This window comes from Muntiacus reevesi, chromosome 9, assembly GCF_963930625.1.
Source record: "Muntiacus reevesi chromosome 9, mMunRee1.1, whole genome shotgun sequence".
NCBI lineage: Eukaryota > Metazoa > Chordata > Mammalia > Artiodactyla > Cervidae > Muntiacus > Muntiacus reevesi.
The window spans coordinates 71139536-71164989 of NC_089257.1; the positions used below are offsets into that span (position 1 = coordinate 71139536).

The 25454-nt window shown below is 37.6% G+C and overlaps 1 protein-coding gene across 2 annotated transcripts in view; it reads left to right on the forward strand.

Moving 5' to 3' along the window:
* RDX (radixin) overlaps positions 1-25454 on the forward strand; it is a 102128-nt gene that overhangs the window by 42422 nt on the left and 34252 nt on the right. For both annotated transcript variants that reach the window (XM_065945288.1, XM_065945287.1), the window contains exons 10-11: positions 9222-9352; positions 24772-24932. In XM_065945288.1, coding sequence (XP_065801360.1) covers positions 9222-9352; positions 24772-24932 — 292 coding nt within the window. The remainder of the gene's footprint in view (positions 1-9221; positions 9353-24771; positions 24933-25454) is intronic.

The window sequence follows — 25454 nt, forward strand, 5'->3', positions numbered from 1 at the left end:
TAGCTAGCTGTATGTCTTCTTTAGAGAAATGTTTGTTTAGGTCTTTTGCCCACTAAGTCCAATGACTTAGTTATTTGCTTTCCTATTATTGAGTTGCATAAGCTGTTTATATATTTTGGAAATTAATTCTTTGTCAGTTGTTTCATTTGCTATTATTTTCTCCCATTCTGAAGGTTGTCTTTTCACCTTGTTTAGAGGTTCTTTTGCTGTGCGAAAGCTTTTAAGTTTAATTAGGTCTTCCTTGTTCATTTTTGTTTTCCTTTCTGTTATTCTAGGAGGAGACTCAGAGGATCTTCCTGTGATTTATATAATAAAGTGTTCTGCCTATGTTTTCCTCTTAAGAGTTTTACAGTTTCTGGTCTTACATTTAGGTCTTTAGTCCAGTTTGAGCTAATCTTTGTCTATCATGTTAGGAAGTGTTCTAGTTTCATTCTTTCACATGTAGCTGTCCAGTTTTCCTAGCACCACTTACTGGAGAGACTTTCCTTGCCTGAGTGTATTCTTGCTCCTATGTCAAAGATAAGAGTTTATCGCTGGCCTTTCTGTCTTGTTTCACTGGTGTATATTTCTGTTTTTGTGCCAGTACCATACTTCCTTGATGATTGTAGCTTTGTAATATACTCTGAAGTCAGGAACGTTAATTCCTCCAGCTCCATTTTTCTTTCTTGAAATTGCTTTGACTGTTTGGGGTCTTTTGTGTTTCCATAAAAATTTTGAGGTTTTTTTGGTTCTAGTTGTGTGAAAAATGCCGTTGGTGATTTGATAGGGTTCATATTGAATCTGTTAATTGCATTTGCTGGTTTAGTCATTTTCACAGTATTGATTCTTCCAGTTCGGGAAAAATGGAATATCTCTCCATCCGTTTATGTTGTCTTTGTTTTCTTCTTCATCAGTGTCTTATGTTTTCTACATGTAGCTCTGTTTCCTAAAGTTGATTTATTCCTACGTATTGCATTCTTTTTGTTGCAGTGATAAATGGGATTCATTCTTTAATTTCTCTTTCTAACTTTTTATTGTTAGTGTATAGAAATGCAAGTAGTTTTTGTGTATTGATTTGGTATCCTGTGATTAGCTGTAGTAAGTTTCTGATGGTATTTTTAGGGTTTTCTATGTATAGTATCGTGTCATCTGCAAACAGTGAGAGTTTTACTACTTCTTTCCAGTCTGGATTCTTTTTGTTTTCTTTAACTCTGATTGTCGTAGCTAGGAATTCCAAAATTATGTTGAATAATAGTGGCGAGAATGGGCACTCTTGTCTTGTTTCTGATATTAGAGGGGATGCTTTCAGGTTTTCACCATTGAGAATAATGTTTGCTGTGGTTTTTATCGTTTTTGGCCTTTATTATGTTGAGGTAGCTTCCTTCTATGCCTATTTTTTTAAGAGTTTTATCATAAATGGGTACTGAATTTTTTTCAAAAGCTTTTTCTCCCATCTGTTAAGATGATCTTATGGTTTTTATCTCTCAGTTTGTTAATATGGTATATATCACATTGATAGATTTGCGTATATTGAAGAGTCCTTGCATCCCTGGGGTCATGGTGTGTGATCTTTTTTTCTTTTTCCCCAAATAAGTTTCACATATTCATTACTGAGCCTCATAGACTGCTAGCGAGGAAACAAGAAACATAGGAGCCAAGCATTCCATCTCTCCCATAAGTTTAGACAGTTGTGATGTTCCGACTGTGATTTGGCTGGAAGTATTCTTTCCTCTGCAATTTTTTGAAAAAGTTTCAGGAGGATAGGCACTAGCTCTTCTCCAAATGTTTAATAGATTTCACCTGTTAAGCCATCTGGCCCTGAACTTTTGTTTGTAGGAGATTTTTGATCAGTTTTGATTTTAGTGCTTATAATTGCCTTGTTCATAGTTTTTATTTTTTCCTGGTTCAGTCTTGGAAGATTGAACTTTTCTAAGAATCTGTCTGTTTCTTCCAGGTTGTTCATTTTATTGGCATATAGTTTCTTATAATAGTCTTTTATGATTCTTTGTATTTCTGCATTGTCTGTTGTAACCTGTCCTTTTTCATTTCTAATTTTGTTGATCTTTCTCCCTTTTTTCTTGAGTCTGGCTAACGGTGTGTCTGTTTTGTTTATCTCCTTGAAGAATCAGCTTTTAGTTTTATTGCTCTTTATTATTATTTCCTTAATTTCTTTTTCATTTATTTCTGCTCTGATCTTGATGATTTCTTTCCTTCTACTCATTTTGGGGTTTTATTCTCCTTTTTCAGTTGTTTTGGGTGTAAAGTTAGTTGCTTAGTTGATGTTTTTGTTTCTTGAGATAGGACTGTATTGCTGTAAACTTCCCTCTTAGTATCCCATAGGTTTTTGGTTGTTGTGTTTTCGTTGTCACTTGTTTCCAGGAATGGTTGATTTCTCATCTTCTTCAGTAACCTGTTCATTTTTAAGACATGTATTGTTTAGTCTCCATGTATGTGTGTTTTACAGTTTTTTTTACCCCTAATTGATATCTAGTCTCATATTATTGTGGTCAGAAAAGATGCTTGATATGATTTCCTTTTTTTTTTTTTTTAATTTACTGAGAATTGATTCGTGACCTGAGATGTGGTCTATCCTGGAAAATGTTCCATCTGCACTTGAGGAAAGTGTATTCCTTTGCATTTTGGATTGAATGTCCTGAAGATATCAACTAGGTTCATATGGCCTAATGTGGCTTGTGTTTCTTTAATTTTCTGTTTTGATGAACTGTTCATTGGCGCAAATGGGGTATTAAAGTCCGTACTATTGTGTTACCGTCAGTTTCTCCTTTTATGTCTGCTTTTGTTTGCCTTAGTATTGAGGGGCTCCTTTGTTGGGTGCATAAATGTTTGCCATTGTTATGTCTTCTTGAATTGATCATTATGTAGTGTGTTTCTTTATCTCTCATATATTTTTTTAAGGTCTCTTTTGTCTGACAGGATTGCTACTCTGACTTTCTTTTGATTTCCACTTTGCATGGAATGTCTTTTTCCATCTTTTCACTTTCAGTCTATATGTGTCTCTGGGTATAGTTTGCATATGTATGGGTCATGTTTTTGTATCCAGTTAGTTAGTCTGTCTTTTGGTTGGAGCGTTTAATCCATTTACATTTAAGGTAATTATTGATACGTATGTTCCTGTTGGAATTTTCTTTATTGCTTTGGGCTTCTTTTCGTGGGTCTTTTCCTTGTCTTTGTTTCCTTCCCATGGACGTCAGTTTAACTTTGTCTGTAACGCAGGTTTTGTGCTAAATTCTCTTAACTTTTGCTTCTCTGAAAGGTGTTAATTTTTCCGTCAAATATGAATGAGATTCTTGCCAGGTAGAGTAATCTTGGTTGTAGATTTTTCCCTTTTAGTACTTTAAATATATCCTGCCATTCTCTTCTGGCCTACAAGTTTCCTCCTGAAAGATCGTTAATTGAATGGAGTTTCCCTTGTATGTTGCTTGTTGCTTTTCCCTTGCTGCTTTTAATAAATAGTCTTTCTTTGTGTTTAGTCTTTATTAGTTTGACTAGTACGTGTCTCACTGTGTATCTCCTTGGGTGTATACTATATGGGACTCTGTGCTTCGTGGACTTCATTGTTTTCTTTCACATGTTGGGGAAATTTTCAGATATAGTACCTTCAAATATTTTCTCAGACCCTTTCTTTTTCTTTTCTGGTACTGGGGCACCTATAATCCAAATGTTGGTGTGTTTCATATTGCCTGAGAAGTTTCTGAGACTATCCTCAATTCTTTTCATTCTTTTTCCTTTAGTCTGCTCTTCAGAAGTTATTTCCACCATTCCATTCTGCTGCCTCAGTTATTCTGGTATTGATTGCTTCTAGAGTATTTTTGCTTCCCTAATGGCTCAGGTGGTGAAGAGCTTGCCTGCAATGTGGAAGAGATCTGGGTTCAATCCCTGGGTTGGGAAGATCCCCTGGAGAAGGGAATAATAACCCACTTCAGTATTCATGCCTACAGAATTCTATGGACAGAAGAGTTTGGCGGGCCATAGTCCATGGGGTCACAAAGAATCAGACACGACTGAGCTACTAACACAGAATATTTTAAATTTCATTGTGTGTTGTATGTCTCTGTTTATTCTTTATTTCTTCTAGGTCCCTGTTAAATGTGTTAATTGATCCTTGCGTTTTGTTCATTCTGTTTTTGAGTTTTTGGATCATCTCTATTATCATTACTCTGAATTCTTTTTCAGATGGTTTGTCTATTTCCTCTTCGTTTATTTGGTCTTGTGAGTTTCTGTCTTGTTCCTTCATTTGTGCAGTATTTCTCTGTCTTCATTTTTATTCTAACTTAATGTGTTTGAGGCCGCCTCTTCCCAGGCTTTCAGGTTGTATTCCTTCTCCCTTTTGGTTTCTGCCCTCAGTGGGTAAGATTTGTCCAGTGGTTTGTGTACGCCTTGTGTTCTGGTGAAAGGAGGTGAGGGTTTTTTCCCTTCTGATGGGCTTGGCTGTGTGGGGTGGTATATTTTGGGGTGTCTGGTAATCCTGCCCGCTGATTGGTTGGGTGTATGGTGTAGTCTTGTTCGTTGTCTGGGTGACGTGTCCTGCGCTGAGGTGTGCCGGCCGTTGGGTGATGCTGGATCTTTTAACACAGTTAACAACCCCGTGATTCCTTACTGGATTCCATGCAAGGCTGCAACCTTCCATTAGTGAGTATGTATTGCCTGCTTTCTATACAGTAGGAATTCATTGACTCTTTATTTCATTTGAACACCTGAAGGTTGTTTTATGTTAGTCCAGCCACATGGGAATTGATGGTCTTTCAGAAGTGGCATGCCAAGTCTTTGTTTATTCCCTGCTTTATAGGTCAGGGAGAGAGAAGTGACAGCTGTGTATGTGGAAACAATTTTGGTCAACCCCAATGACAGAGGAGCCAGCATACTTGGGGGAGTGCCCAGAGGTGTGCTGCTGGAGTCTCTTGGGCAGGAATAGTAGTTGGGAAGAGGCAGCAGGAGGCCTCTTTCCCTGCAGTACTTTGTCATATGTAGTTATATCCTCCTGCACAACTCTCATAACTTTTCTTTAATAGTGAAAATGATGTTCTTTTCCATGGGTTATTGGTCCTTGTAGTCTGTGTTCTTAAGTTACTTGCATCCAAATCAAATTGAGTTTACAATTTAGAGTCAGGTACCTACATTTGTAGGTACCTACACATGTAGGTTAGCTATGGGATAGTCTGTGTCACAGCTGACTGCCTGTATGACTGGAACTGAGCTGATGTCATACCAAAGAATACAGGCTTTGGAATTAGATAAATCTGGGTTTGAGTTCTAGTACTTGTTGAACCAGTAACTTCTTACCCACTATTCTCTTATCCTTACTGTGAAAATAATAGTCCTTTCAAGAGTTTTTGTGAGAAATAATAATGTCAGTATAGAAACATTTAGCAGAGTACCTAATACCTAATTAAGTAGTAGCAATAAAGAATTTTTAATATTACTAGTACATAGTTTGAATAGAAGTTGAATATAGGTTACTTTTTAGTCTTAATTTTAAGAAAACTGTAATTGGTGCCATTGATGCTCTTTAAAAAGCAATATATTCTAATATGGAGCTTCTCAGGTGGCTCAGTGGTAAGGAATCTTGACCTGCATACAGGTTTCTCAGGAGGCAGGTGAGGTGGTCTGGTATTTCTATCTCTTTAAGAATTTTCCACAGTTTGTTGTGATCCACACAATCAAAGGCTTTAGTGTAGTCAATGAAGTGTAAATAAATGTTTTTCTGGAATTCTCTTGCTTTTTCTATGATCCAACTAATGTTGGCAATTTGATATCTGGTTCCTCTGCCTTTTCTAAATCCAGCTTCAACATCTGAAAGTTCTTAGTTCACATAGTGTTGAAGCCTAGCTTGAAGAATTTTGAGCATTACTTTGCTAGTGTGTGAAATGAGTGCAATAGTGTCGTAGTTTGAACATTCTTTGACACTGCCTCTCTTTTGGATTGGAGTGAAGACTGACCTTTTTCAGTCCTGTGACTGCTGAGTTTTCCAAATTTGCTGGCATACTTAGTGCAGCACTTTAACAGCATTATTTTTTAGGATTTGAAAAGGCTGAACTGGAATTCTATCACATCCACTAGCTTTGGTCATAGTGATGCTTCCTAAGGCCCACTTGACTTCACACTCCAGGGGAATTCTGGCTCTAGGTGAATGATAACTCCATCGTAGTTATCTGGGTTGTGAAGATCTTTTTTGTATAGTTCTTCTGTGTATTCTTGCCACCTCTTCTTAATATCTTCTGCTTTGGTTAGGTTCACACTGTTTCTGTCCTTAATTGTGCCCATCTTTGCATGAAATGTTCCCTTGATATATCTAATTTTCTTGAAAAGATCTCTCTAGTCTTTCTCATTCTATTGTTTTCTTCTGTTTCTTTGCATTGATTACTTAGCAAGTCTCTCTTATCTCTCCTTGATATTTTTTTGCAACTCTGCATTCAGATGGGTATCTCTTTCCTTTTCTCCTTTGCCTTTCACTTCTCTTCTTTTCTCAGGTACTTGTAAGGCCGCCTCAAACAACCGTTTTGCCTTTTGTATTTCTTTTTCTTGCAGATGGTTTTGATGACCACCCCCTATACAACGTTATGAACCTCTGTCTATAGTTCTTCAGGCATTCTGTCTCTCAGATCTAATCCCTTGAATCTATTTGTCACTTGCACTATGTAATCATAAGGGATTTGTTTAGGTCATACCTGAATGGCCTAGTGGTTTTCCCTACAAAAAGAAACTGGGTATCACTACGAAACGTGGAGAGCCAGAGTCCTTTGTATTAATTGAATGGGGTATTAGTTGGTGATGGCTGTAGGCAGGTGAGAATTCTTGTGAGATGAGAAATACAAGCCTTGTAAGAGTGCAACATAGTAAACTTTACAAAACACTTTAAATATCATAATCAAGTTAAATATTGGCTGTACATTTATTTCATTTTTCAGTATAAAGACTAAAATTCCTCCCCCCAACTTGCTTGTTGTTATCTTCAGTCTTTTTTCCTAGCTTCCATGTCTCCTTTACCTCCATCCTTGAGGAAGAACAAATGAAACATCAATAGGGAAAAGGTAAACAGCACCAGTGCCTACCTCCAGGAGGGGTCATCTATGTTCCAGAGAAGGACTGGAAAGGTTCTGAGTTTGTAGAATATTATTGTACCCTTTGGTCTTGAGATCTGGTGAGATGTAAATATTCATAAAATGTCTCAGGGCCTCCTCAGTGTCTCAGGGCGGAAGCTAACTGTCTTGGAGACTCTGGCAGTGCTGGATTTGACTCAGCAGGGACTGAGGAGTGATGTGGGCAGCCTATTCAGCATCTTAGAGTAGCAGGCAGCTTGGCATGGAAAAAGTAGCTAACGCATATATATATGGAATTTAGAAAGATGGTAACGATAACCCTATATGCAAAACAGAAAAAGAGACACAGATGTACAGAACAAACTTTTGGACTCTGGGAGAAGGCGAGGGTGGGATGTTTCGAGAGAACAGCATCGAAACATGTATATTATCTATGGTGAAACAGATCACCAGCCCAGGTTGGATGCATGAGACAAGTGCTCGGGGCTGGTGCACTGAGAAGACCCAGAGGGATCGGGTAGAGAGGGAGGTGGGAGGGGGGATAGGGATGGGGAATACATGTGAATCCATGACTGATTCATGTCAATGTGTGGCAAAAACCATTACAATATTGTAAAGTAATTAGCCTCCAACTAATAAAAATAAATGGAGAAAAAAAAGAGTGGGAAACAAAAAGTAGCTCTTGAGCATACTAGCAATTACTTGAGAAGTGCTGTGCTCTTGATGTCACAGACAAGCCTGCTTTTTCAGCTTTCTAAAGAATACAGGAAGGGCAGCAGTATCTGTGGGGCCCCTAGGCCCTTGTTTTTCTCAGGGAAATTGGGATGCTCAAACTTTCCTAAACCTGTGTAACCCCTGGCTCATAGAGCAGTGTGGGCTGTTTACCTGTATATACTCTGTTGATTGAGATAGGATGAAAGGTGAATGTGCTAAAAGTGAGTCCAAGTCTTGGGGGAAGAGGGGCGCTTAGTTATTCAATCTTTCTTCTGGCTGTTGAGAAAGTACCTTGTAGGGAAGTCTAGAACAAGGGGGAATTCCCCTCTCATGAATGAACCATAGGCCGTAGATTATTAAATGCTGTGAGGATCCATTAAAACCAGTTGGGAAGATATGGCCACCCTTAAACTTAATGCATAGGCCTACTTTTCTTGCTGATTTATTATAACTCTCCCTGTTTGCCCCAGAGCTGGAGTCTCTCTTCATATTGTAAGCAGATAGGTACTAGGAGCTGCAGGAAGAAATAGGTAATAAAACTTTGATGATAAGCTTATCAGAGATTGCAAGTTGAGAAACTATATGGTTTGGGCTTGAAATTCAGAATTGACATCAAATGGCAGCTATGTCTTTTATAAATATTTAGGTATATTTAGATAAGTTTTAGATGAAAGCATAATTGATGTTTTTTTTAACTAAAAAGAGAAAATTATTCCATTAAAGTAGACAATATCTGATAATTAAATCTTATTCATCATTGTATTTCTGGCCCTCACCATAGAGTCTTATCCACAGTAAGCCCTTGGTAGATGTTTGATAAATGAATTTGGCTATATTTAGGCCCATGGCAGATGCATCTAAATGACAAAAGCACCCATTCCCACCAAACTCTCAGGAGGATCTTTTTAGATAGCATTAGATGCATATTATCATTTTAAGGGATTTGTCAAAGGAGATAAAACTGAGTTGTCATCTTGTACCCAAGTTTAAGTTGATACTACCTTAGAAATTAAACTTGTATTAATTGTTAATGGTTGAAATTTTTTGCCCCTCCGTGTTAATTTGCCGTTTCAAGTGAAACAGTCTTGTGCACTCCCTTCAAACCTTTGCTGTTTCTGCCAGTGGGTGGTTCTTGCTAATCTAAAGGAGGCATGTTCTTGGGTATGCAACTGTACAGTTACCTGGTTTTGTGCTTACATATAATTTATCGTCGAGTTTATTTTAAACGGTCGCTGACATGAGTTTTTGTGACCTCACAATAAAAGATATATTTTAATCCAGTGTATGTATATGTAACAGTGTTGTAGTCCTATATTCTTAACTATATGATTTTTTAATACATGTAAATTTAATGATACTTAAAATATTGATATGCTGTCATTTCTTCTTAGTTGATTCACAGTTACTACTTAGGTTTCATGTATATATTTTCATATTAATTTGCAACAACACAATGTAATTCCTTTTAAGGGCTCAATTAGAGAATGAAAAGAAGAAAAGAGAAATAGCAGAAAAGGAAAAGGAAAGAATAGAACGTGAAAAGGAAGAGCTAATGGAACGTCTGAGACAAATTGAAGAACAGACAATGAAAGCCCAGAAAGGTAAAAGTTTCTTTTTGATACTGGATTCAAAATTGTTGCTCTGTCATCAGATAATATAGTATTTCTTAATTCTATTAAATCTTTTTTAAAAAATTTTTTAATTGGAGGAAAATTGCTTTACAGTGCCATACAACTACGTGAATCAGCCATAATTGTACATGTGTCCCCTCCGTCTTTAGCCTCCCTCCCCTCCCATCACCCCACCCCTCCAGGTCATCACAGAGCACCAGGCTGAGCTCCCTGTCTTATCTCGCAGCCTCCCGCAAGCTGTTTATTTGACTCATGATGGTGTATATATGCTGATGCTACTTTCTCTATCTGTCCCACCCTCTCTTTCCCCCAGTGTGTCCACAAGTCCATTCTCTACATCCGTTGTCTCCATTCCTTCCCTGCAAATAGGTTCATCTGTACCGTTTTAGATTCTACATACAGTGCAAATTATTATGCCATGCTTGGTTTCCTCTTTCTGACTTAATTAATTCTGTATAACAGACTTTAGGCTCATCCACATCACTACAACTGGTTCAAATTTGTTCCTTTTTATGGATGACTGATATTCTTTTGTTTTTATGTACCACAGCTTGTTTATCCATTTATCTGTGGATGAACATCTCGGTTACTTCCATTTCTTATATAGACCTAATTCCATTTAATTGCCAATTTAATACTTAGTGGAATTAAATCATAAACCTTTTTAAGGTACATTCATGTATACAACCCTTATGTATTTGTTTTTCATTTACTTAAGCACTCAAATAGTTTTATATATACTTTTATTATACATTACAAATGACTGTATGTGTTAATTTTGTCCTTTGAACTATCCAGTGTTACATACACAAAAATACATTTTCAGTGCTTTCTGGCATTGAAACAAAATCTCTTTATGGATGTTTAAGTACTTTAAGGCATCTAGGTAATTTAAGGCATTTTAAGCTATTCTGACTGTCTAAACTCTTCTAGAACTCAGTCTCTAGGTTCAGTATATTAAAAAATACACAACATATAGCCATGTTTTGTTTGTTTTTGATAACACATTTGGAAGAACTTACTTCCTAGACAGTAGGTAACCAAAATGTTATATTAATGCTTTATTATTTTAATATCGTTATTATTTGGCTGTGGCAGGTCTTAGCTGTGATGATGCAGGATCTTCACTGTGTTATGTGGAATCCTTTTTCTGTGGTGCATAGACTCTCTAGTTGTGTTACATGGCATGTGGGATCTTAGTTCCCCAACCAGGGATTGAACTGGCATTCCCTGAGTTGTAATTCAGACTCTTAACCACTGGACCATCTGGGAAGTCCCAACTACAATGTATATTTAGAAAGGCTACATTTATATTTAGCAAGTGTGGTTTATATAAAGTAACTCTTCAGTCAGTTCAGTCTCAGTCAAGTCTGACTCTTTGCGACCCTGTGAACTGCAGCACGCCAGGCCTCCCTGTCCATCACCAACTCCCGGAGTTTACTCAAACTTATCTCCATTGAGTTGGTGATGCCATCTAACCATCTCATGCTCTGTCGTCCCCTTCTCCTCTTGCCTTCAATCTTTCCCAGCATCATGGTCTTTTCAAATAAGTCAGCTCCTCATATCAGGTGGCCAGAGTATTGGAGTTTCAGCTTCAACATCAGTCCTTCCAATGAACTCCCAAGACTAACCTCCCTTAGGATGGACTGGTTGGACCTCCTAGTAGTCCAAGGGACTCTCAAGAGTCTTCTCCAACACCACAGTTCAAAAGCATCAATTCTTCTGCGCTCAGCTTTCTTTATAGTCCAACTCTCACATCCATACATGACTACTGGCAAAACCATAGCCTTGGCTAGACGGACCTTTGTTGAAAAAGTAATGTCTCTGCTTTTTAATATGCTATCTAGGTTGGTCATAACTTTCCTTCCAAGGAGTAAGCGTCTTTAAATTTTATGGCTGCAATCACCATCTGCAGTGATTTTGGAGCCCCCAAAATAAAGTCGGCTACTGTTCCCACTATTTCCCCGTCTATTTGCCATGAAATGATGGGACTGGATGCCTTGATCTTAGTTTTCTGAGTGTTGAGCTTTAAGCCAACTTTCTCACTCTCCTCTTTCACTTTCATTAAGAAACTCTCTAGTTCTTCTTCACTTTCTGCCATAAGGCTGGTGTCATCTGCATATTTGAGGTTACTGATATTTCTCCCGACAACCTTGATTCCAGCTTGTGCTTCTTCCAGCCTGGCGTTTCTCATGATGTACTCTGCATATAAGTTAAAGAAGCAGGGTGACAATATACAGCCTTGATGTACTAGAATAGACAAGATACTGAGCAAAATAAAATGCTATTCTCCTTCTTAAGAATTAGTACCTGGTTTCCTGATGACCAGTAGAATTAGACATTCAGTTCTGTTGAAAATTGCTGTTAGTCTTATTTAAGATTTATTTTTGCTCCTTGCTGGTGTTGGGGCGATGCTTTTGAGCAGTGGGTAGAATAATTTGCCAGATGGGTAGCTGGAGGAGGAAGTCACAAACATTGTTATAAATGCACAAATTGATGATCCCAATTGTAAGATGATTGGAAATAATATTTCTAAGAGAAGAAATAGATTTTAAAAAGCCCTGGGTTTTTCTCTGACTCATGAGGAACCTTACTTCTCAGAGCTGTAGGAGACCTAGCGACTGTTTATTTTGAAACCCTGAGGTAGTAAAGAGACTTGTTTGCAGTCCATAGCCCATGGGTAAAACTTGTTTCCTGAATTCCGACTTGATGCTGCTTATACCACTCTGGGCTTCCCTGGTGGCTCAGCTGGTAAAGAATCCTCCTGCAGTGTGGGAGACTTGACTTCGATCTCTGGGTTGGGAAGATCCCCTGGAGAAGGGAATGGCTACCCACTCCAGTATTGCGGCCTGAAGAAGTCCATTGGGTCACAAAGAGCTGGACACGACTGCACGAGTTTCACACACACTACCACTCTAGGTGGTTTTTCATCAGTTAAAGCAGATATTCAGGATGTGCCAGCTTTGTGCTGGATTGTAGACGGACAGATATGCAGCATTCATGGGAGTGAAGCCTGTGTGCTTGACAGAAGTGAGATGGATACATACAAATTTTATTAAAGTTAGATAACATGTGCTAAGTGGTATGTGAAGAGTATAAGCAATATTTATATTAGAGGAAGAATCTTGAAAAAAAAAAAGAGCTAGAATGTACTAAAGTGTTTTTTATAAAAGGAAAATTTAAAGAAATTTATGATACTGCTTTGATTTTAAAGAGAAGACTGAAGGATAGCAGCTTTTCTTTTATAATACCTTTTCTGAGAGAACAGCTATTTACCAAATCTTTCAATCTCATTTATTTAAATATGTAATAAAAATATTACTGATTTACATACAGACAAGTACTTAAATAAGTGAGCACTAAAGAATATAAGGAAGATAGAACGCAAGAAAAAATATAGAGCATCCTTGTCAAGACAGTTTCAAATCAGTCATCCTAAGGTGAAGGACATCCAGTTTTGCTTGTTTTTTGTTTTTCTTTTTTCCTAATAATAAAACTTTTCCAGGCTGTCTAAAACTCTCTATCAGTTGTCTTGTAATTTATGCTAAATTCTCATTCAAATGATAAGTAGCTCTGACCATTTCTAAATCATAATATTTAGTAGATAAATCAGTAATTTTTTGTTTGAAAGGAAACATTTCATTATTGTCATTTTCTTAAAAATTTGATATTGATGGTATTATTTGAAATTTGAAATGTCACAAATAATTAAACAGAACCATGCTAACAGTTTGCATTGCCATATTCATTCTTGTTAAATTATTTAGCTTCCTTTGTCATTCTTTTTCAGATACATTGGTGACTGTATTTGAGATATAAGACAGTCAAACTTGAATTTAGTTTCTGTTCTAAAAAAATACCAAATATCAAAATGAATTTCCACCTTCACAAAAACAAAGCACAGGAAAGAGTTAGGGGTATACTAATTTCATTTTGGACGCTTGTTGTCATAATGACCCATAGAACCATGATGGTGTCATCCATCACCTGGAGCCAGAGTGCGAAGTCAAGTGGGCCTTAAGAAGCATCACTACGAACAAAGCTAGTGGAGGTGATGGGATTCCAGCTGAGTTATTTCAGATCCTAAAAGATGATGCTGTGAAAGTGCTGCACTCAATAGGCCAGCAAATTTGGAAAACTAAGCAGTGGCCACAGGACTGGAAAAGTTCAGTTTTCATTCCATTGGAAAAGAAAGGCAGTGCCAAAGAATGTTCATACTACCACACAATTGCACCACTCATTTCACATGCTAGCAAAGTAAGGCTCAAAATTCTTCAAGCTAGTCTTCAACAGTATGTGAACTGAGGACTTCCAGATGTTTGAGCTAGATTTAGAAAAGGCAGAGGAACCAGAGATCAAATGTCCAACATCCATTGGATCATTGAAAAAGCAAGAGAATTCCAGAAAAGTATCTACTTCATTGACTACGCTAAAGCCTTTGACTGTGTGGATCACAATAAACTGTAGAAAATACTTCAAGAGATGGGAATACCAGACCACCTTACCTGCCTTCTGAGAAACCTATATGCAGATCAAGAAGCAACAGTTAGAACCAAACATAGAACCATGAACTAGTTCCAAATTGGGAAAGGAGTACATCAGGGCTGTATATTGTCACCCTGCGTATTTAACTTCTGTGCAGAGTACATCATGTGAAATGCTGGGCTGGATGAAGCACAAGCTGGAATCAAGATTGCCGGGAGAAATATCAATAACCTCAGATATGCAGATGACACCACCCTTATGGCAGACAGCGAAGTGGAACTAGAATCTCTTGATGAAGGTGAAAGAGGAGAGTGAAAAAGCTGGCTGAAAACTCAGTGTTCAAAAAATAAAGATCATGGCATCTGGTCCCATCACTTCATGTCAGATAGATGGGGAAACAATGGAAATAGTGACAGACTCTTATTTTTGGGCTGCAAAGTCACTGCAGATGGTGACTGCAGCCGTGAAATTAAAAGATGCTTGCTCCTTGGAAGAAAAGTTTTGACCAACCTAGACAGCATATTAAAAAAAACAGACATTACTTTGCAGACAAAGGTCAGTCTAGTCAAAGCTGTGGTTTTTCCAGTAGTCATACATAGATGTGAGAGTTGGACACTAAAGAAGGCTGAGTGCCAAAGAATTGATGCTTTTGAACTATGATGTTGGAGAAGACTCTTAAGGGTCCTTTGGACTACACCGAGATCCAACCAGTCCATCCTAAAGGAAATCAGCCCTGGGTATTCATTGGAAGGACTGATGGTGAAGCTGATGCTCCAATACTTGGCCACCTGATGCAAAGAGCCGACTCCTAGAGAAGACCCTGATGCTGGGAGAGATTGACAGCAGGAGGAGTAGGGGACGACAGAGAGATGGTTGGCTGACATCGCTGACTCAATGGACATGAGTTTGAGCAAGCTCCAGGAGTTGGTGATGGACAGAGAAGCCTGGAGGGGTACAGTTCATGGGGTCACAAAGAGTTGGACACGACTGAGCCACTGAACAGCAACGGCAACTTGTTAAGCACCAGGCTGTTCTAGGCCGTTTCCTAGCTGTTGGGGATATAGTATTGAACATGTAGGATCCCTACACTCATGTAGCTTACTATTGAGGAAAGACAGAGTAATAAATGTAACAGATAATAACCATTTTATACAGTTCTAAGTGCTGTGAAGGAGATAAGCAGGGTAAGTGATAAAAGTAATAATTCTGAGTAGGAGGGGATTTATGTATGCATTGTTTACAAATAGAAGTCAAGCTTTAATTCAGATATTAATTTACAGTATGACCATAAGCAAGTCACTTTTAACTTCTAGATTTCCTTAGGTTCCTAACTTCTAAAATGGAAGTAAATAATCTAATTTTGTTTACTGAGGTTTTTTGAAATGTAGTTACAGTAAAAATTTTTTGTTGAAATTTTTTCATAAGTATAGTAATGTACATACCTCTTATTAGATGTAAGGCTCAGTAAATTTTTATAAAATGAATTTATTTTTGTAGCTACCCAAAACAAGATAGAGAACATTACCTGCCCTCAGGGAACCCCCTCTTGTGTCTCTTTCCAGTCAGTTTTTCATCCCAAATGTGACATATCTTTCCGATTTATATCATCGTATAGTTTAGTCTTATTTTTTTTCTAGCTGTGTTGAGATACAATCTACATACCACACAACCATTTGAAGTGTATGATGTGATAGCTTTTGGTATTATTCACAAGAGTTACGCAGCTGTCACCAAGATTTTGGAACAGTTTCATCCCCCCTAAAAGAAGTCCCATACCTGTTAGCAGTCACTCCCATTTATTCCCAGCTCTCCCTGCTTCCCCACCCCCCATACCTGGGCAGTTACTAATTTTTTATCTCTATAGACTTCCTGTTGTGGGCATTTCACATAAATGCAGTCATGCAAAACATGGTCTGTTGTGACTTGTGCTGAACATAATGTTTGCAAGTTTCATCCTGTCTTAGCATCTTTGAGGGACTTTATTGCTAAATAATATTCTATGCGTATGATGCCACATTTTACTTTTTCATCAGTTGTTGAACATTTTGGTTGTTGCTACCCTTTGACTGTTCTGAATATGCTGCTGTGAACATTTGTGTTACAAGTTACTATGTATTCATACGTGTTCACTTCTTTTTGCTGTAAGCCTGAGAGTGTAATTGCTGGGCCATATGTTTAACTTTTTGAGGATCTGCCCATCTGATTTCTGAAACAACTGTTTGCCGTTTAACATTCCTACCAGCAAGACATGTTTTCTCCACATCCTCACCAGCACCTGACAGTGTTTGTCTTTCGGATTATAGTCATTATAAATGGCAATGAAGTGGTGTCTCATTGTGGTTTTGATTTGCGTTTTCCTGATGGCTAATGAGAGGCATTGGGGGCAGGAGGATGAGATGGTTGGATGGCATCACCGACTCGATGGGCATGAGTTTGAGTAAACTCCAGTAGTTGGTGATGGACAGGGAGGCCTGGCATGCTGCGGATTCATGGGGTCGCAAAGAGTCGGACACGACTGAGTGACTGAACTGAACTGAACTGAATGACTAATGATGTTGAGCATCTTTCCATATCCTTATTGGCCCTTTGTATCTCTTTGGAGAAATGTATTTTCAAATTTTCTCCGCATTTTTCAGTCAAGTCTTTTTGTTGTTGAGGTATAAGACCTTTTTTTAAAAAAATTAATTAGTTTATTTATTTTGCTTTACAACATTGTATAGATTTTGCCGTACATTGACTTGAATCCACTGTGGCTGTACATGTGTTCCCCATCCTGAACCCCCCTCCCACCTCCCTCCCCATCCCATCCCTTGGGTCATAATATAGCAGTGGTACATATACACTATGGAATATTACTCAGTCGTTAAAAAGGATACATTTGAATCCGTTCTAATGAGGTGGATGAAACTGGAGCCTATTATACAGAGTGAAGTGAGCCAGAAAGAAAAACACCAATACAGTATACTAACGCATATATATGGAATTTAGAAAGATGGTAACGATAACCCTCTGTATGAGGCAGCAAGAGAGACACAGATGTATTGAACAGTCTTTGGGACTCTGTGGGAGAGGGCGAGGGCAGGATGATTTGGGAGAATGGCATTGAATCATGTAAGTTATCATATGTGAAACGAATCGCCAGTCCAGGTTCGATGCATGATACAGGGTGCTCAGGGCTGGTGCACTGGTATAAGACTTTTAAAAATTTGTGTATAAATCTCGTATCATATATCACATATATAATATGCAGATATTTTCTCGTGTTCTGTGGGTGATCTTTTCACTTTGTTGGTGGTATTCCTTGATTTTAAATTTGGATGAAGTCCAATTTATTATTTTTTGGGGGGCTTTTGTTACTTGAGTTTTTGTCATAATCCCTTAGAATCATCTTGCCTGTGTTTGAACTACATAGAAATTCATGTGTACTTATTTTTGGCTTCTTTTTGCTCAGACTTATGGAGATAGCTGTATTTTTTTTTTTAGTTTCTTTTTTTTTTTTACATTATTGTATAATATTCTACTGCATGTATTTGCATGTTTACCCATTCTCCTGGTGATAGACATTGGGGATATTTCCTGTTTGGAGCTATTATAAAATCAGGCTGCTATGAGCATTCTTGAAAATAGTAGTTGGTGTACTTATCTACTAATTTGTTGAATGTACACACCTGGAGTTGTGAGTGGACTTGCAGGATCACAGCTGTACAGAGCTATTATAGATATTGCCATCAGTTTCCCTAAGTGGTTGTATCAGTTTTCATTCCTCCCAGTGCTCTACATCTTCATCATTACATCTACCACTCATTGTTGTCGGGATTTCTTTTTTGTTTGTTTAGTCATTCTGTGAATACAGTTAGTACAATGCATTTCCTTGATGACTGATGACTTAGAGCACCTTAGCAAATCCTTATAGCTCTCTCTGAAGTGCCTTTTCACTTGTTTTGCCCATTCAAAAAAAAAAATGGATTTTCTTCTTTTTCCTATTGATCTGTTGATTCTATTGATCATGTAAAGGAAATCTTTACATGTATTTTTAAAAAAAATCTCTCCATAGTTTACCTTTTTACTCTCTTAATGGTTGGTGTCTTTTAATGAAAAGATAGCCAACTTTAAGCTCCATTTATCACTCTTTTTCCTTATGATTATGAATGTATTATTCTTTACTACCATCTAGAAACTTTGTTTTACCTTTCACATTTTGGTCCATAGTCCATATATGTGACTTTTGTAAGGATCAAGGTTTATTTTTTACCCATATGTATTTCTTACTGACCCAGATCCATTTATTGGTAAGACTTTGTACTATACATAGCATTACCTTTGTCACAAATCCAGAAGTCTCTATGTATGAATCTATTTCTAGACTTTGTTCCACCTACTAGTTTGCCTGTTGTATTGCCAGTGCCGCAGAGTTAATTTACTAGTTGTATCTGAAAAGGTTTTTAACTGATGTGTCTCATAAATATGTCATAAGTATACAATAAAATGGTAGGAAGCATATTTCAAAGACAAGGTGACTCTTGGGCTGCCGTGTTACTTTATTTTTTTTACTTTAATACTGATGTTATTCAATTCTCTTGTAAAGTAATATAAAGTACAATTTAAGTAAAAATTTTTTTATTCCCAATTGGGTACATTTCTTTTTTTTTTTTTTTTCATTAATTTTTATTAGTTGGAGGCTAATTACTTTACAATATTGTAGCGGTTTTTGTCATACATTGACATGAATCAGCCATGGTTGTACATGTATTCCCCATCCCGATCCCCCCTCCCACCTCCCTCTCTACCCAATCCTTCTGGGTTTTCTCAGTGCACCAGGCCCGAGCACTTGTCTCATGCATCCAACCTGGGCTGGTGACCTGTTTCACCCTAGATACTATACATGTTCTGATGCTAATCTCTCGAAACATCCCACCCTCACCTTCTCCCACAGAGTCCAAAAGTCTGTTCTGTACATCTGTGTCTCTTTTTCTGTTTTGCATATAGGGTTATCATTACCATCTTTCTAAATTCCATATATATGTGTTAGTATACTTTAATAGTATTTATCTTTCTGGCTTACTTCACTCTGTATAATGGGTTCCAGTTTCATCCATCTCATTAGAACTGATTCAAATGAATTTTTTTTTTTAGTGGCTGAGTAACATTCCATGGTGTATATGTACCACAGCTTCCTTATCCATTCGTCTGCTGATGGGCATCTAGGTTGCTTCCATGTCCTGGAATATCCCATGGTGTATATGTACCACAGCTTCCTTACCCATTCGTCTGCGAATGGGCATCTAGGTTGCTTCCATGTCCTGGCTATTATCTTTTATCTTTAATCTTTTATGGTATTAGTTGTTAATGGTTATATGTTATATACCTTTAAAATACTGAAGTTGAGAAATGGAACATATTAATTACTTGAAAAACTTAGTAGAGAGCCATTTAGTTTATAAGAAGACATCTAATGTCTACAGAAGAGTTTAATATCTGCTAAGAGTAGGCTCTTACCTTTAAATCTGAATATGCAGCTGTTTCACAGAGTAAACCCTCTCCTCCCACAGTATTGTGAGGTGATGCACTTCCTGGTTCATTCCTAGATTGGAAGTTTTCTCTTTGTTTGCTATATAACTATTCCTTTCCTCCAGTCTTTTGTGACTTCATATTCTAGTTATTCACAATACTTTTTTGAATAGAGAGCTCCTACTCTGGAAATGGAAAATCCAGGAGAGGAAGTTAAGCTTCTTTTTTCTCCTTTAATGCATGATTCTAGTGTGTAGCTCACTGTTTTGCTAAAATAAAATTAGCAGTGTGTTTAGTCTCTGTCAAAGAGCTAAGCGTTTAGCTGGTTGTCTTTGTAAAGTGATTGTAGATGGTGAGCCTAAAGGTAAAGGTGGTGTGGAGTTTCTAGAAGGTAGTAAAGGAAAGACTGTGTTCATAGCCATAAGAAAAAGATTGATAAATTGAACTTTTATAGTTACAAATGGGACTCTAGCCCTTGGTGTCTTTGCAGAGGGTTTTTTGGACTTCTGAAAATCCATTTCTGCATTATTGCCAGTGTTCGTCTGGCTTTTGATTCTTTCCTCATGCTTTGCTTTTTTTCCAGTTCTCCTAGATGAGCAGTATCAGTCATAGTTCTTTTAATAACCTTGCTTGTTAACTCCAGTGTCTGGCTAATTTATGGGCCTGTTCTGTAGTCTGTTTTCCCTTTTTGGGGTGGAAGAGGGGATTTTAAAGGGCCTCATTTGGTCCTATCTGGTATGCCTGGTAGTTTTGATTTAGATGCACGACACTGTATGTAAAAAAGCTATAGAGACTTTATTTTATTTTTCATTTATTTTTATTAGGCTATAGAGACTTTAGATGGTGTTATTTTTCCTTCAGGGCTGGTGGGGGTGGGGGGCGAGTGTAACTCAGTTGTGTCTGACTCTTTGCAACCCCATGGACCATAGCCCATCAGGCTCCTCCATAAGATTCTCCAGGCAAGAATACTGGAGTGGGTTGCCATTCCCTTCTCCAGAGGATCTTCTCAGTCCAGGGATTGAACCCGGGTTTCCTGCACTGCTGGCAAATTCTTTACCATCTGAGCCACCAGGAAAGGCTTACATTTTCTTTTAGAGAGGATTTAATTTTTTAGAGAGGATTTTTATTTTGACAGGCAGGGTATGTGCAGATCACCTTGATGGAGTTGTGCTGGGTTTCAGGCTTTGCTAAGGTTGGTCTCTTTGTGGTTTTCCCTTACTGCTAGTCTGTAGCCACTTGGGGGCGTCATCTGAAAGACTTGAGTATTTAATGGGACAGTTCTATCATCTTAAAGGGCCTCGAATCCAGCCTTTGATTCCCAAACTGCAAGAGGTTGCTAATCTCTCGGATGAGCTCTTTGCGCTCTGACAGCTACTTTTTGCTTGTTTCTGTAGCATCTGAGCTCATTTGTGTACATTTTAGGAGTTGGCAAATATCCTGAGGGGAAATAACGCACAGATTTTGAGACTTTTCTATTTATTTCTTTTCAGGATCTTGTCCTTTCAAGTCTTGGATGCTTTGGCAGCTCCAGAGTCTAGATCTGTTTTCTTAGCTTGATAGAATATTGCAGGCTCTGCCTTTATTCCGCTCTGCTAGGACTATTATATACCATTTTTTGTATATAAAATAAGCAAGTACATGATATGCACACAGAGATATGCTTTTCTCTCCACTTCTTTCTTAAACTAATTACACCTTGCTGTTTTCAATTAACATAATCTTGAAAGTCCATACGTATTCAAAGGTATCTTCCTTACTTTTTTACAATAACACAATACTCCATTGTAGTACATTGTACTCCAAATGTAGTACAGATACTTGAAAGTTGCTTTTTCATCAGGTAATTTATGATCATATTCTTTTTCTGTGATTTCTAAGAATTTTAATAATAGGACTTATATTTGCTTTTGTTTTATAATATCTATTCTTTCTCCAGTGTAAAAATGAACTATTGCCCTAGATTGGAAAGAGGAAGAGAAAAAATCTATAATTGTTCTGAGGTTTATAACTGTTCCAATTTTATAGTTTCCAGTCTTTGCCCTTGGGAGTAACATTAGAGATCATTTGGCTTGTAAAGTCTTAGACTTGTCAAAATCAAGTGGTACTTGTATTCAAACCTGATTGAGAAGGAGAAACTTTCACAAATTTTATTAGCTTGAACTTAGAATAACTTTCCTGGTCTACTCCTAATTTAGCTTCCATAACCATCTACATCAGTATGCTGTGTACTATTAGTGAGAGAAGCAATCTATTCTGGAAGCTTTTCCCCTTTATCCTGAAAGAGCTGAGATTCTTAAAGAAGCCAGATTCCTTGACTTTCCCACTTGACAGATCCTCAAAAATTGTGAGTTCTAGATTTTTATGACCCAGATGGGTAAAAACATTGATGTTATTCACCTTGCTTATCTAATTTTCTCAAGCGCTTCTGACCTGATCCAACGTCTGGAGGGATGTTTGTTTCATAGAAATTCTTCTTTTTTTTGACTGTGCTACATGGCTAGCGGGATCTTGGTTCCCTCCACCAGGGCTTGAACCCAGGCCCAAGGCAGTGAAAGCACCACGTCCTAGTCTTTGGACTGCCAGGAAACTCCTGAAATACTGTAATTCATGGTTTCACAAACTCCTTCTGTAAAGGGTTTGATAGTAAATATTTTAGGCTCTGCAGGCCACATGATCTGTTACAGCTTTCAGCTCTGCCACTGCAGCATGAAAGCAGTCATATATAATACCTAAATGAATGAGGGTGTGAGCGCCAGTAAAACTTTATTTACAAAAAAAGATATTGGGTTGGGTTTGGTCAGTGAGTCATAGTTTACAAATTATAGTTTACTGGAAGGGAAAGCAGGAGGATCTTTGTGAGATGTATGGCACAAAATCTTACTTTCTGGAAGAGGCTAGAGTAGATTTGAAGTTTTCAGTGTATTTCTCAACATTTAAAAAATTAGACTTTTGTACATATTTCTTAATATACCACAAAGCAATCATTGCTTTATCTACTGTTCCTCAAATTAATACTTACTACAAAAAAAAAAAAAAAAATGATAGAAAATAAAGAATACTGGGAAATCTTTATTTTGAAATTTAACTTTGTAACTCAGACTTATTTTTCTTTATTGTATCATAGTACAGAAAGAATTTTTGTTATGAGAGAAAGCTTTGTTTTCATTTGTAAACTTTTCTTATTAGTTGTTGTTTGCTTTTTTAGAAGGAGGATAAAGCCATGAACTTTGTGAGCTTTATTTTATATGTCAGTAAACGAGATAGAATATTCTAAGAAGAGTTAGATGGGTTAGCTAGCTCTGATGTCTGAGTTTTAGAAGACAAATAGTAAAATGAATTAATTTTAGAATTTAGCTTCAGTAACATCCTTTGTTACATACATTTCATCTTTATAGCCAAATAGCCACATAGAATCTTTCACATTATCTAGAGTTTAAAGTCATTTTTCTTTCCAATCTTCTCAAACCCTCCCAAGTCGTAACTGTAGTTACTTTACTTAGTTCTGACCAAAAACAGCAAACTTAAGAATAGTAAGGTGATTTGTACATGACAGTTAGTTTTCAAACCTTTTGACATACAGATTTTTAGGTTTTCCCCTTCTCTGAAGTATACAGAATGGGAGAGTCATCCTTTGTAGGACATTGCACCCACCTTCATAGACGACATTCTCTTGTCTTCTGTCGCAGATGTCTTTGCTACTTAACACAGATTGTCAGAATTAATATTTAAAATTAGTACTTTCAAACTGATTTAAACTCTTTTGGCTTTATGCTAGTAATATTTTCCTTTCTCACTCAGCTCATTAGAATAAGAGAATTAACTTTATGATCTGTACACTTAAGGATTAAAATTCATCTCATTCATCACCAAATACTATCTTCTTATCTTCCTGCTTGAGGAATGGATGAGTACTAATAATTCAAATTTTTCAGTAATTCATAAAATCCACATCAAAATTTCTATTTGAGTCAGTATTGTTTTCAGTCTTAATTTCTTGGGTTTACTTATCTAATACTTAGTTTAGATAAGTAAAAATTTCAGCAAGTTTTAAAGTGTGGTATTTTATAGATTTTTGAAATAGATGGCAGCTTGTTTGGTCAAAACTCTGGAGAGGGAACTTCCTTGTTGGTCCAGTGGTAAAGAATCTGTCTTCCAGTGTAGGGGACATGGGTTCGATCCCTGGTCAGGCAACTAAGTTCCCACATGCCACGAGGCAGCTGAACCTGGACACCCCAACTAGAGAGCCTGAGCACCGCGACTCCTGAGCCCAGGTCCTGTAGAGCTCCTGTGCTGCAACTCAAGTAAGCCCACACGCCACAATGAGCACCCAGCATAAACGAAGTAAAAACTTTAAAAAGAGCAGTATATCTGTTCTCAAAGTGTGGAGAGAGTATTTGTTTTTTTGAATTTTCATTGAAGTGTAATTGATTTACAATGTTGTGTTAGTTTTAAGTGTACTGCAAAGTGAGTCAGTTATACATATATCCCCTCTTTTTTTTTTTTTTAAGACTCTTAACATATGGTCCATTACACAGTATTGAATCGAGTACCCTGTGCCATACACACAGCAAGTTCTTATTATCTGTTTTACATATAGTAGTGTGTATATGTCAGTCCAAATACCGCTCCCAGCCCCCAGCCCCTAGTAACCATAAGTTTGTTTTCTCCATCTGTGACTTGACTTCTGTTTTGTAAATATGTTCATTTGTACCCTTTTGTTTAGATTCCACATATAAGCAATATCATATGATATGTTTTTCTCTGACTTACTTCACTCAGTCTGATAATCTCTGGTCCATCTATATTGCTGCAAATGGCATCATTCAGTTCTTTTTATGGCTGAGTAATACTTCATTGTATATATGCGCCACATCTTCTCTATCCATTCCTTTGTCTGTGGACATTTAGGTTTCTTCCATGTCTTGGCTGTTGTAAATAGTGCTGCAGCGAACATTGGGGTGCATATATATTTTTAAATTATGGTTTTCTCTGGGTATATGCCCAGGAGTGGGATTTCTGGGTCATATGATAGTTGTATTTTTGGTTTTTTGAGGAACTTCCATACTGTTCTCCATAGTAGCTGTACCAGTTTTTACATTCCCACAAACAGTGTAGGAGGGTTCTTTTTTGGAGAGAGTATTTTAAAAATAAAGGATATGTTTCTAGAGTTATAACTTGAGTTATAAAGAATTTTCATTTCTTTGCATTTTTGAAGTATAAATAGAGTTTTAAAATGTATTAGGCCTTTTTCAAGTTAACATACGGGTGTATGTTCATTTAAAGATTGCTGTTTTTTTTAAAACTGTACAGGTTATATTCCTTGCTTGTTTCAGCTTCTTTTCATAATGAGAAAATTAGAATTAATCATTGTTTTGGGGAATACATATATTTGACAGAATTGGAAGAACAGACTCGAAAAGCTCTAGAATTGGACCAGGAACGAAAACGAGCAAAAGAAGAAGCAGAAAGGCTTGAAAAGGAGCGTCGAGCTGCTGAAGAGGCCAAGTCTGCTCTAGCGAAACAGGCTGCCGACCAGATGAAGAATCAGGAGCAGCTGGTAAGGGAACCTGGGTTCTATTAGGGAAAAAGAAAAATTGAGACAAAAGCATGGATAAAATCAGTCCCACAGTTTCAGACTATATATTCTCTGAACACAAATGCATCCTTCCATGCTTAGTGGCTCAGTCGTGTCCAGCTCTTTGCGACCCTTTGGACGATAACCTGCCAGGCTCCTCTGTCCATGGGATTCTCCAGGCAGGAATACTGGAGTGGGTTGCCATCTCCTCCTCCAGGGGATCTTCCCAACCCAGGGATCAAACTGGCGCATCCCCTGTGTCTCCTGCATAGGTGGACTCCTTCACCACTGAGCCACCTGGGAAGCCCTCTGAACACAAAGGTGTTGGTTAAATGTGTTTTCAGCTCTCCTCACTATGGTATGTGTGCACTCACTGCAAAGACATACCTTTGTGAAAGTCATTCAGTCGTGTCCGACTCTGTGACCTCATGGACTATCCAGGCCATGGAATTCTCCAGGCCAGAATACTGGAGTTGGTAGCCGTTCCTTTCTCCAAGGAATCTT